The 14297-nt window shown below is 39.1% G+C and overlaps 1 protein-coding gene across 3 annotated transcripts in view; it reads right to left on the bottom strand.

The window, feature by feature from the left end:
* CRYBG1 (crystallin beta-gamma domain containing 1) overlaps positions 1-14297 on the bottom strand; it is a 155260-nt gene that overhangs the window by 27205 nt on the left and 113758 nt on the right. For all 3 annotated transcript variants that reach the window (XM_070733293.1, XM_070733292.1, XM_070733294.1), the window contains 6 exons: positions 11471-11633; positions 9565-9701; positions 3935-4061; positions 3490-3525; positions 1783-1940; positions 276-402 (listed from right to left, as the gene is read on the bottom strand). In XM_070733293.1, the coding sequence (XP_070589394.1) occupies positions 276-402; positions 1783-1940; positions 3490-3525; positions 3935-4061; positions 9565-9701; positions 11471-11633 (748 nt within the window). The remainder of the gene's footprint in view (positions 1-275; positions 403-1782; positions 1941-3489; positions 3526-3934; positions 4062-9564; positions 9702-11470; positions 11634-14297) is intronic.

The following is a 14297-nucleotide window of genomic DNA, read 5'->3' as shown; positions in this document are numbered from 1 at the left end:
AAGCACACAACATTGCTTTTTAGATTTATACTTCAGATTCAAGTACACATTTTCATCCCCAACTAGAGATACAGTTTCAGATGAATGAATCATCCAACCGGTTCATGAACCAGCAAATGACTCACTCATACTTTTTTCCATCTTATATTTATTGAATTGGGCATAAGTGCAATGTGAAGGAGAGTGTAAAGAAGGAAAAATTGTTCTGCAAACAATGAAAAGGGTACATTGCATTTCTTTAAGGTGATGCCAAAATTATATATTCTTAAACTTACCCCTAGCACAGGCCGTAGTGATTGCAACTGTTCATCATAACCACCCCAGTCTGGCCATTCCTGGTATTCACCTTCTTCCAGTAAATACTGATGTCCTTCAAACTCTGGCTTCTCATATGCAACCCAGCTACAAATAGAGAACAAAAATCGAGAACCCAAAAACAAGCATGATTGTTAAAACGTTTACTTTACTTTACTGTCATTGCACCTCGTACAACTAAATGAAATGCCATATTCAGTGTACATTATAATTATACAAATAAAATACACAACCTTCACATTCTATACAATACAATGGGCATAGCATAATTAAAATGTCATCTTGAAAGGATCAAAATTGGAGGATAAAATAAACTGAACTAACATTTTAAATTAAGGCAAATTTTAACTCTTTAGATCACCATCTGTAATGAACAGTATTATATTGTCCAATTTTACTCAGTTGTAGCTAAATTTTAAATCAGATTGGTAGGAAAAAATAATAAGATTCATGTAACTTCAAACACCCCCCCCAAAATGTTTTAACACTACCACTATCCTACTGTATGGCATTTAATAGTGATGATACTTCATTTCATTTCATTTGAACATATTTTGAATACACCTAGTCCTGCACTATTTGCCATAATATTAATACAATTTTCAGAAAAATATGCTCTCAAAGTTTGTACAATATTAATAAGTAAAGAATGAAAACATGAAGTTTTTACTATTACACATGCTTCACTGACTTTTTCAGATTGGTATTTTAACATCTTTAGATGTTATGGTATCCCCGAATCTTCCAGTTTAAAAACTAATACTATGTTACTGTTTCCACAACAGTTATGAGGAATATCACAGGGGCTTTAAAGTACTCTTCCCTTAATCTGCATTTTAAGCGGTAATTTCTAATTCCAGAAAGACATGAGGCCGTAAAGTTTCAACTTCCTAAATACTCTTAGAGGGTTTTAAAGATTTTCTAAATCTTTTCCAAATACTTATGCCTTTAATATTTTAATGCCAGCTCTCTGATTTGTGGACTGGATCCAATCAGCCATATTATTTGTGATATAACCAGCTTAAATCCTATTAAGTCAACCACTTAAATATTATTTAATCTGGATCAATGTGTGTGTGTTTGTTTGTTTCTCTCTCTCTCTCTCCCCCCACTATTCCTGAATGGACTAGATATTAAAGCTGTAGATTCTAACTATATTCTTCCATAAACATCCATGCTGTGAACATAGTCCATCTACCATCTACCTAAATTATATATTTGTAAGATTTATATCCCACTTTATGTGCATAGCGCTCACTCCTCCATTTTTCTACCAACAATCTTATGAGATAGTTAAGAGAGAGCAATCGGCCTATAATTACCAGTTTTTGTATCTGAAAGTCCTACCCCAACACTTAACCACTGCACTACATTCACTCTCAATGCCAATTTCTCTGCCTCTACCCTCCAGGGGATATAAAATGAGATGTAATCATCCCCCCCCCCCGCCCGCCTGCTTATACCTACATTCCTCCCTTCACTTTTATGGATCCTATTGATGTAAGCTGCTCATTTTCCAACTCTTCAGATTCTTCAGTTCTGTCTCCTTCCTTAGCAAGAGCTGTTAATTCAGAATCCAGTTCTATATGCTTTCCTTCAAAGAATGGCTTTTCATAAACAATTACCTTAAACAAAATAGTTTACGGTTAGAAATTTGTTTTTTATAAAAGTTCAAAATGCTTTCACGTACAGTGATACCTTGTCTTACAAACTTAATTGGCTCCAGGATGAGGTTCGTAAGGTGAAAAGTTCGTAAGACGAAACAATGTTTCCCATAGGAATCAATGGAAAAGCGATTAATGCGTGCAAGCCCAAAGTTCACCCCTTTTGCCAGCCGAAGCGCCCGTTTTCGCACTGGTGGGATTCCCCTGAGGCTCCCCTCCATGGAAAACCCCACCTCCGGACCTCCGTTGCCAGCCGAAGCGCCCGTTTTTGTGCTGGTGGGATTCCCCTGAGGCTCCCCTCCATGGGAAACCCCACCTCCAGACCTCTGTTGCCAGCCGAAGCGCCCGTTTTCGCTCCCCTCCATGGGAAACCCCACCTCCAGACCTCCATTGCCAGCCGAAGCGCCCATTTTCACGCTGGTAGGATTCTCCTGAAGCTCCCCTCCATGGGAAACCCCACCTCCGGACCTCCGTTGCCAGTTGAAGCTGGTGGGATTCCCCTGCTGGGATTCTGCCCCCTGCACATGCACACCTGACCCACCGTGCATGCACACGCGACCCCCCCGGTTTTGGCCTCCCATCCCCAAACAGTGCTGGGAAGTGGAAAAAGCCTCTTTCTCCAAATGGCGCTGGGAGGGAGAAAAAGCCACTTGCCCCAAACACAGTTGCAAAGGGGAAAAAGCCTTGCTTGCCCAAACAGCGCTGAGGTGGAATCTCCAGAGATCTGGGAAGGCACGGGCCGCAGAAAGTGAGGAGAAAGCATGAGCTTGTGTGACCCGAAAATTAGCTGGCCAGCGGGAGGCACTCGCACAGTGGAGCTGAGCTGGTCAACAGGTCGCATGCGAGCAGATAGGGCTCCATGTGCCGCTTGGGGCACGCGTGCCATAGGTTCACCATTACGGTAATATGACATTTAAATCTGCAACACCTCACCCATAGCTCTTCTCTTCAGTCACCAAAGCTAATGTTAATATATAATATACCAACAAAATCAGAGCCATCTAAAACCTGCTAAAGGAAGACTTTACTAGATTTATTTTTCTTTTATACCCACACCTTCAAATCTTTTCCAGAGTTGCCAACATTGCACCTAAAGTTACAGATTTGGAGGCACTATCTAAGGCTGTAAATCTCAATCTCAGCACTTTTCAGATGTGTGAACTTAATTCCTGGAATTTCCCCACCAATTATGCTGGCTGGGGAATTCCGGGGAATTGCTGTCCTGAGTCACTTTGAGAAGGGCGGCATAGGAATCTAATTAATCTAATTAATAAATAAATAAATTGAAGTCCATACATCTGAAAGTTTTTGAGGTTGAGAAACATTGATCTAAGGGTATCTTAGAAACCATAATTCGTCAGGATATAAATAAATAATGTAGACAATCAGTGGCATGAATTGGTACATGAATATAAACTCTTCTGAAAAAAGAGTAAAACACAACATCATTATAATTTAAATATAATGACTGACATTCAATAAACAATACATTTGTATGTAACTATTTTACCTTTCGGCTTTTAGGATATTCAACCTTGCGTCCACCCTATAAAAATTGATGGGAAAATATTATTGGAATGTTACATAACTTGGATCGTTGTCAGTTAGCAGAAAAATTTAAGTATCACCCACATTTTCCAATGTGTCAATAAAAAATCTATTCATAACAATGATTCAATAATCAAATTCTAATTAAACACATGCAAATTTTACTACATTTAACAGTAATTACCTAAAATAAAAGCTCAACAAAATGGCTGAGCTGCCGCCCTTCAATTAAAAAACTATTTCCGATCCAACTATATTTTTGCAAATTTTAAATTTCACAAATTATGTTTATTTTGAACTTGAAAAATAGGATAGATGAATAAATGGAACGAAAACTATTATTTCACTGTTACTGTCTTTTAGGTGTATATCTGTGTATGTCTTGTATCTTGTTTTAATTATCTCACCATTTTCAAGGGTTTCAAAGATCTAATATATGCCTCTTTTTTCTCCCAGCATGACAGATCAGGATATTCTCCTGGTTCCAGCATTAAAGGGATTCCCTGGTAACCAGGTTCTTCATAAAGTAGCCATCTAGAAATGAAAAACAGTATAGGGAAATTTGAATTCAAAAAAGCCCAGAGAATATAGGATACTAAGAATGTCTCCTCTGGCTATTTATTGTCTAGATCAGTGATGGCGAACCTATGTCACAGGTGTCACGCGGAGCCATATCTGCTGGCATGCGAGCCGTTACCATAGCTTAGGTACAACATTCATGTGTGTGCCAGCTAGCTGATTTTTGCCTTGCAGAGAGGCACTGGGAGGACATTTTTGCTTCCAGAGAACCTCGGGGGGGGTGGTGGTGGGAAAGAGTGTTTTTACCTTCCCCCCGGCTCTAGAGAAGTCTTTGGTGCCTGGGGAGGGTGGGCGAAACACGAGCCTACTGGGCTCACCAGAAGTTGGGAAACAGGCCGTTTCCAACCTCCAGAGGGCCTCCGGGGGAGTGGGGTGGGGTGGATGAAGCTGTTTTCGCCCTCCCCAGACATTGAATTATAGGTGTGGGCACTCGTGCATACATGATAGCACATCACACACTCTTTCAGCACCCGAGGGGAAAAAGTTTGCCATCACTAGTCTAGATGGAAGATTACATGCATAGAAATTCAAAGGTGCTTATCTACGAATGAAACAAAGACTGTCCATTAAAATATTTATAGCCTGCATATTATTCAGCAGATCTTGTGCTATTTTATAATAAAATGAAATTGGATAAACTTTAATTTAAATCACACAATTTAAATACCTGGAGCAGGATATTTAAAGGATAAAAAGAAGGATCTGGACACTGAGACAGAAATGTGAGGTCAAAAGGCTAGGTTATCACTACTAAATGATTTTGTTATATGATTCTATGAAATTATTTAATAGTAAATGTTTCAGCCCAAATAAGTGGTTGCATCTATCCAAGCTTGACTAATCTCAGTAAGACTAGTTAATATTTGGATGGGAGGCTACCAGGAAATCTAAAGACTATAGTCTAGACTGCAAAGTTTTAAACAAACATGAAAAAAAACAACATACCACTTATGTGTTGTTGCTAAAAAACTACAGAAACTGTTCCTATGGTCAAGCTCATATTGAAGGAGAGGTTACATTTAGTTATAGGATTTTAAAATGTCATATTGGTCTCAATGAATAGCTATAATGAAATGCATATACATACTTTGCCAATATATGAAGGTAGAATCATTTATATCCACACCCACCAGAAGCATTCCCAATGTACTCTGTCATGCTATGATTCATATTCACAATGCACTTTGGTAAATTATGAAACCTATGGTAATTTTGTTTATTCATACTGCTATCTCCAGAAGGTGACACAAGGAACTGCTGATACAGTTCTACAGATGAATTACTGAGTCTGTCATCTGCACCTCTATAACTGTCTGATTCGGTTTTGCAACCCAACAAGACAGACAGAGACTTCAGAGCGTAATTAGAACTGCAGAAAAAACAATTACTGTCAATCTGCCTTCCTTTGATGACCTGTATACTGCACGACTCAAAAAGAGGCCGTGAAAAGATTTACTAACACCTCGCATTCTGGACATAAATTGTTTCAACTCCTACCCTCAAAACGTCGCTACAGAGCACTGCACACCAAGACAACTAGACACACTGAAGGTCATCACTCCGCTAAACAAATAATTCCCTCATCACTGTCAAACTATTCACTAAGGCTGCATTACTATTACTATTAGTTTTTCTCATTGGTCCTATCACCCATCTCCTCCCACTTATGATTGTATGACTGTAACTTGTTGCTTGTATCCTTACGATTTATATTAATATTGATTGCTTCCTGATTGCTTATTTGTACCCTATGACAATCATTAAGTGTTGTATCTCATGTTTCTTGACAAATGTATCTTTTCTTCTATGTATGCAGAGTATATGCACCAATGACAAATTCCTTATGTGTCCAATCATAATTGGCCAATAAAGAATTCTATTCTAGAATTAGAATCAATTATTACATAGTTAGGCATTAGACACATGTCTCGTTTGAAAATTTAACAGCAAATAATCAATCTTGTATCCTTTCAGACAATTTTGAAAATATTGCTGATAAAGGACCCCTTGACTAATGAAAACGTATGCAACTTGAAATTCAGAATCTCATTTCAGCTTTTTAAATTCATGTTTTAATTTATTACATTTACCGTATATACTCGAGTATAAGCCGAGTTTTTCAGCCCCCAAAATGGGCTGAAAAACCCGACCTCGGCTTATACTCGGGTCACCACAAGAGGGCGCCGAATCACCACAAGAGGGCGCCCCGCGGGAGCCCGGCAGGCATTTCTGGCTTGGGCGAATGAGGGAGCTATGGCAGGTGCCTGCTGAGGCAGCTTCGGGGGCGCCTTTGCGAGGGCTGGACGCAGGGACTGGGCTGTGAAGGTCACACTTTTACACCCTCCACAGCTCCAACGATGCCGGATCTCTTGGGGCTATGGTTGGGTGGTGCCTTTACTTGAGCCGGGAAGAGGAGGCACCTGCCCCACCCCTCCCACAGCTCCGACGGCATGTGAGAAGGGAAAAACGCAATGGGAAGCCAGTGAGGTTGGGGGTGGTGGATTCCTGCTTCTGTCTTCTCACCCCTCCCCCACCTCATCGGCTTCCCATTTTCCCCCTCTTGCGCGCCGTTCGAGTGGTTGGCTGGAGCCTTTGCTTGAGCCGTGGAGAGGAGGCACTTGCGAGAAGACAGAAGCTCCAGATTTGCTAAGGAGATCCACTTGGGAGGGCAGCAGGGAATGGAGGAGGAGGAGGAGATCCAGAGTAGCCTGCAGCTGCAGAGGAAAAGGAGGAAGAGGAAAGAAAGAAAGAACCCTCGCCGACAGCATAATTATTTATTTAAGTACCGGTATTTTAAAAATAAATTTAAACTCCTTGTAGCGGCAGGAGAGTGTGAGAGAGAAACGAGCCTTTTCCTCAGAGGAGGGGGAGCAGTTGGCTGGCGTCTTTGCTTGAGCCGAGGAGAGGAGGCAACGGCCCCACCCTCCCCACAGCCGAGTGGGGGGGGGCGTTGTCTCCTCTCCCCGGCTCAAGCAAAGACGCCAGCCAACTGCTCTCCCTCCTCCGAGGAAAAGGCTCGTTTCTCTCTCTCGCTCTCCTGCCGCTACAAGGAGTTTAAATTTATTTTTAAAATACCGGTACTTAAATAAATAATTATGCTGTCGGCGAGGGTTCTTTCTTTCTTTCCTCTTCCTCCTTTTCCTCTGTGGCTGCAGGCTACTCTGGATCTCCTCCTCCTCCTCCTCCTCCTCCATTCCCTGCTGCCCTCCCAAGTGGATCTCCTAAACAAATCTGCTTCCCCGAACAACACATGGGGCAATAAAGGGAAATGGAGGAGGAGAGAGCCAGCAAGCTAAAGTGGGGGTGGGGGGAACGGCATGAACTTTCTCCAGGCTTTAGAAGCCCCCAACCGGAGAGAGAAGCAGATTTGTTAAAGAGATCCACTTGGTAGGGCAGCTGGGGAAGGAGGAGGAGAACAGCTCTTTCCTTTCCTCCTCCTCCCCCTGCTGCCCTCCCAAGTGGATCTCTTTAGCAAATCTGCTTCCCTGCACAACACATGGAGCAGTAAAGGGAGACGAGGGGGAGAGAGGATCAGGGGTGGAAGATCCAGCCAGCCAGCCAGCAAGCTAAAGGGGGGGGGGGGGCGGACGGCATGAGCTCTCTCCAGGCTTCTAAAAACTCAAGTTTAAAGAGCCCTGGGTTAGGGTTAGAAATGCAAGAGTCTTCAAACCTGGAAAGATTAAGGCTTGTGGACTTCAACTCCTACTCCTGGAGTAGCATGGCTGGTGCAGGAATTCTGGGAGTTGAAGTTCACTAGTCTTAGAACTGATAAGTTTAAAGAGCCCTGGGTTAGGGTTAGAAATGCAAGAGTCTTCAAACCTGGAAAGATTAAGGCTTGTGGACTTCAACTCCTACTCCTGAAGTAGCATGGCTGGTGCAGGAATTCTGGGAGTTGAAGTCCACTAGTCTTAAAACTGTCAAGTTTAAAGAGCCATGGGTTAGGGTTAGAAATGCAAGTGTCTTCAAACCTTAAGACTTGTGGACTTCAACTCCTACTCCTGAAGTAGCATGGCTGGTGCAGGAATTCTGGGAGTTGAAGTCCACTAGTCTTAAAACTGTCAAGTTTAAAGAGCCCTGGGTTAGGGTTAGAAATGCAAGTGTCTTCAAACCTTAAGACTTGTGGACTTCAACTCCTACTCCTGAAGTAGCATGGCTGGTGCAGGAATTCTGGGAGTTGAAGTCCACTAGTCTTAAAACTGTCAAGTTTAAAGACCCATGGGTTAGCTTTAGAAATAGGTTTTAGCTTGGTTGCTGATTGAGCTACTTTTTTTACTTTTTAATTTATTGTTATTACCAGATTGCTTTTGTTTACCGTCTTTTAAATTTACAGAGCTAGTTTACTGGTTTTCTTTAAAATATATATTCTAAAACATTTAATCTACTGATGTCTCAATTAATGTAATTTTATTGGTTTCCATTTTTATAAGTTACCAGTAGCCACTGCATTTTCTACCCTCGGCTTATACTCGGGTCAATAAGTTTTCCCAGTTTTTGTGGCAAAAACTGGTGCCTCGGCTTATACTCGAGTCGGCTTATACTCGAGTATATACGGTATATTCTACCTTTCTTCCAATCTGGCATAAGACCTGCTTTATATCAAGTTACTGTTGTACTTCTAAATATTTCTTGTCTGCACACATTTGTTTATACAATTTACAATTAATTTTCATATCTATACCCATAACCTTTATCTTGGATACTCAATGATTCTAAGCAAGTTTCAATTGATCACATGTACTCAGCAACACAGGATGCTAGAGCTATCTATCTAAGGCAATTCTTTATTCAGCAAAGTGCATACTTCTGCATAGTTTTATAAACATTAATGCAAAATTATTCTTAGGCATATAATTGCTACAACCAAGATTTCACTCTAGATCCATTTATGCTCATAAGACAACCAGATATATTAAATGACCACCAAAATGTCTATCACATATTGTATCATAAAATAAACCACCTATATGTTATACTAGTAAACTGGATACCCGTGCTTCACTACTTAACTGAACTCCTTAGCATGCAGTAGAATGTCTAAACTGCCAGCCCGCAAGCTGGATTAGTGTGCTGGCCACTCCCACTAGCATTTGGAACAGCCTTCTTTTTAGGTGGGATGGGGAAGTACATCTAACTCTTTAGCATCAAAAAGTGTTAATAATAATATAAGAAATAACTAATGATACGATGGTAATTTCAAAAAATCCTTTCTTAGTGAGCACCTAGAAGCCAAGAGGAACATACGTGCCAAGTTTCAAGTTTGTAGGTTTTATGGTTCTGAAGATTTCATGATGATGCGTGAATGGTATCTGGCTTTTATATAGAGAGATTTTGTTTTGCTACCAATGAATCACTCCTGAAATAATGATAACTCCTTAAAAAAAAACTGGGGTATAAGATATGTAACAGATTCAGGGTGATCCAATAACTACAGCCAATACATACTTATTTACATACTTACATGCCCCAAGACACTTGGATAGAACAAGTCTTCTGAGAAGTCCCAAGTCGTATTTCTTCAGCATCATCAAAATATGCATTTACTAATCCTAATCCTTGTGGTTCTGTAAACAGGTCAATTCGGCAAATTCTATAATCCTGAAAATTTATAAAATTCAAATTAAGTAGGCATAGCCAAATTGCTCTTCTGATCTTACCATAGATACAAAAATATCTAATAGCATCTAAAAATATCATGCCCTGTTCATCTGACAGCTTGACTAAAGCAATGCGTTTTATATGGGAATGCCCTTGAAGACCACCCAGAAGCTTCAGTTGATGCAGAATGCATTGAACAAACAGAGATGGACATGGCTCTGTATACCCATGTGATACTCTGCTTCGTAAACTACACTGGTTCCCAAAGTGCTCCTGGATGCAATTCCAGGTTACTACTTATAAAGCCCTACATACTGGGCCTGCTTGTTTGAGTGAATCACCTATCTTCTTGGCCAGCTCAATTGGACAGGGTTGATGTGCTGTGGGTTCCATCAATTTAACAATCTATTGGCATCCCTGAAACAAGTCTTTTCTGTAACAACACCCTTCCTTTGAAATGAAGTTCCTTCCAAGATATGAGTGGCTCCCACTCTATTTGTATTTTGTAGAGTCTGAAGATGGCTTTTTCCCTAAATCTTTGGTGAGGATAATTACTGACCCCCTCTTTCTTTTCTTGGTCTCCCCACTAGGCTTGTTTTCTCTGTAATTTCTGTTATTTTGTATTGGTTTTCTGGTTCTGTGTTTTAAAATAGAACAATTTGTAATCCACCCCAGAGTACCTATTATTAATTATAAACAATATTATTTCACTGAAAATATGTGGAAATGAATCAAAATCAGAATCATATACATTAAATCATGTGAATGCCACTACATATGCACAACCATATCTTCTACTAAATTACAACACAGTGTTATCCAATCCCATCAAACTGGTGAAATGCATATTTCATAAATACTGATCTTACAATGATGATAAAGATATACAACTGCATTTCTCTGTGTTTTAGAGCGTATTTCAACCATACCTAAATGCTGGTGGAGTTTCTCTTGCTATACATATTGAAATCACTTCAAAGTGATTCAGACAATTAACTTTTTCATAACAAGATTCTCTTTGATAGGATATAGAATTTTCCATGTGAAAAAATGAAAAGAAAAGAATAATATAATTAATCTATGCCATTTATTATGGCTGATTTATGTAGTCTAAAAGGTCCTTCCAATTTCCCTCTTAATTCTCTTATATTTATCCAACCATAAAGAATAAAGGAGTGTGGTGGCCAACTGGTTAAGATGATGAGCTTATCAACCACAAGTTTGGCAGTGCAAAACCAATCACTGCATGACAGAATAAACTTATGTTACTTGCCTCACAACTGCCAACATAGCAGTTAAAAAGCATGCAAATGCAAGTACAGAAAGAGGTAACATTTTGGTGGAAAAGTGTTCCTTATGCTTTTGAGGTATAGTCATGCTGACCATATGATCACAGAAATGTCTTTGGACAAAACTGGCTCTTTGGCTGTGATGTGAATCTGCATCACCCCCTTGAACTGAACATGACTGTTGGGAAACCTTTATCTTTTAAAAAAAGATTAATATGATGCCGTTTAAACTTTAAAGCAGAGGGAAAGCATTTAGATATGGGTTAATGTGGCTATGTTTAAAGTCCCATTACCCCAAATGGGGGCTAATCACATACCTTCATTTCACTTATTTCTCTTGGTTCTAACTGGAGAATATCACACAATTATACTGTACAAGATTCATGTATAATTGTGGATTACTAGAGTAATTTGACTAGCGTTGGGTAGAACTACAAATAAAATCAAATTGTGGTTGTTGTAATTTCACTCCTTACTTGCCTTTACTACATGCCTGATTGAACCAATCACAATAGGCTCGGGAGCTTTGCTTGTATCTTCATTGTCAAATACTTCTTCCCCCCAAAGATTTGAAAATTCAAATTCTCCTTCTTCCATCGGAATAGAAGCTCCTTCAAAATTTGGTTTCTCATACAGAATCCAACTATAATACAAGAGGGAAAATTAAACTCTTGACATGCTTCAAATACCCAATTGTTTTACAATTCTGAAAAAGGGAAGTTAATGTGATTTTTTAAATACTAGAGCAAAAGTACTATAAAAATAAATAAATGTGTGGTTTAACGACAGGTATATTTCTACTTAAATAGGTGCAACATCTAATGATGAACTAGCAATAGTAATAGCACATTGGCTTATATACCGCTTCCCAGTGGTTTACAAGCCTTTCTAAGTGGTTTACAGAGTCATCACATTGTCCCCAACAATCTGGATCTTCATTTTACCCACCTCAGAAGGATGGAAGGCTGAGTCAACCTTGAGCCGGTCGAATTCCTGGCTGAATTACCCTGTAATATTGCATTCTAACCTTCTAAACACTGCACCACCACTGGTCCAACTAGTAAACTTAGATCATGCAAATTCCTATCTAATTTAATCCAAGGCTATGTGTGTCCATTATACAGTAGATATGGGAGGTGCATGTTGAGGGGGGAAGGGGAGAAATAGAAGTTAAGGAAGAATTGTTGTTCTATCAATAGACAATAAAATCCTTCATGTATATTTCTATTTCATTTTTAAATGAAATGAAAGCTCATTTGTAACTTTCTATATACCGTATTTTTCAGAATATAAGACCCACTCCCCCCCCAAAAAGAAGCTGAAAATTTGGGTGTATCTTATATGCCAAATGCAGCTTTTTCAGAGCTTTTTTCAGCCCTAAGGAGGAGCGATCTTCCGTGCTTTGCCTGCTCCCTCCGACTCTCAGCTGTGCTTTAGAAGGTTTTTTTTCCAGCCCTAACAAGGCACTAGCGAGTGAAACGATCTCTGTGCTTTGCCTGCTTTTCTCATTGCTTCTCTCTTCAAAGATCAGTTGTGCTTTAGAAGCTGTTTTTTGTCCTCAAGCAGGGGATATAAAGTGCTTAAAATCAGCAACTAATGTGCTGAAGCTGAGCAGTCTAAGGCCACCAGCCAGATGAATACCTGGTAGGCACTTTCAATTTTTCAATTCAATTTATTAGATTTGTATGCCGCCCCTCTCCGAAGACTTCCCCCCCACCCCTAATTTTTTCCTTAAAAACTAAGCTGCGTCTTATATTCAGGTGCATCTTATACTCTGAAAAACATGGTATTCTCTATATTATGAAACTCTTTATCCTTTCTCCACAGATAATAAGCTAATTTTAAAAAATAAGATTGTGTGTGCTTTCCCCCTCCCCAATGGATGCAGTACTATGCTTAAATCTACCAAGAAGCTTGTGTTCCTGATGCTAATGCATAGAACATGACTCATCTACAAGTTTTCATCTACAAGAGAAGCAATAGTATTAAATTAATCTCTTTTATGTAGTTAAAAAAATAATCAATGTACACAGAATAACTAGTACCATGCATACACATGCCTACTGAAATAATCAAGTACTGAAACAAACTGAGAGCAAATCCTCTCCAACAATCCTGCTATGTAACAATAAACACATATAATTTACCACAAAGCAGTTGAGTGAAAAGGTGGCTAAAAGTAACATCCTACTTTCTTCAGCATACGAGTATTAACTTGCTTGACATAAGGCAACAATCATTAAGAGAGAAGATCTTGCTAGCGCTTGAGGGAAAATGACGCCATTTTCAAGAGACCAGAATGAAGATCGAGAAGATAGGCTGGGAAATAGAAAATAGATAGCCAGAAGTAATTCTAAATAAGGACAGAAGTCAAAGCAAGCCAAACCCCAGGTGCCAGAAGTACAGAGCTTTACATTTGAATGAGAAATTTTAAAAAGTGAATAAATCCCTCAATTGTGTCAAAAGCCACATTGTTAATAAATAAAAAAACAGGCAAGTAAAGAAGTAAGCAAGCTGTAAAAAGGTATTGAATGAAAGGATGTCCTGTACTATAAATAGGCGAAAAGGAAGGTGACAGATAATACTGCATCTCATATACTAAATTTTATGTCAGGTCACCATGTTTACTCATCATTGCTAATTACTTTAGCAATTTAGCAATAATTATGAACAGGAGTTTATATCAAGGAGTCCACTTGTGCAAATTGGAATCAGCATTGCAATCTTGTGATCTCAAAATGTTGGAGCTCATTAGCAGCTCTTTTGTCATGCTTCCTTACCACCTTATTTGTTATTCTACATATACTACATATATTGAAGTTCCCCCACAATGCCAGCATTTCCTTAATTCTCCCAATGATATCAGTTTCAGGCTATCAATGTGCAGGAACTATGAACCAGACAAGCTTACTGATAATGTTACTAGAAATTTGATACATGTATTGCTCTTTTATATTCCTTTTCGATGCAGAACATAACCGAACACCTGCTCAATATATAATAGCAGGATGTTTGTTTAGGTTTTGTGAATTTCACATACAATGAATTTATAAAACAAGATGTTTGAAAAAGGAGATGTAGCATACTATCAGGACAGAACAAAGGAAATATACTAACAGTCATTCAAAATGATTGAAAACAATTAAACGCTCAGTCATAAGCTGCTATGGAAATTTTGTTTGAAATCTTCTACAATGCCAAACTTAATTTAAGCATTTCTATACTTTGATTATGCACAATCATTTTATTAAAATTATAAATCATAAAAATCTTCAATATTTTAATTCTATCACTTTAAATTAAAATC

This window comes from Erythrolamprus reginae, chromosome 1, assembly GCF_031021105.1.
Source record: "Erythrolamprus reginae isolate rEryReg1 chromosome 1, rEryReg1.hap1, whole genome shotgun sequence".
Lineage (NCBI taxonomy): Eukaryota > Metazoa > Chordata > Lepidosauria > Squamata > Dipsadidae > Erythrolamprus > Erythrolamprus reginae.
Note: the sequence above shows the minus strand (reverse complement) of the source record. Positions and strands in the feature narration are given on the sequence as shown.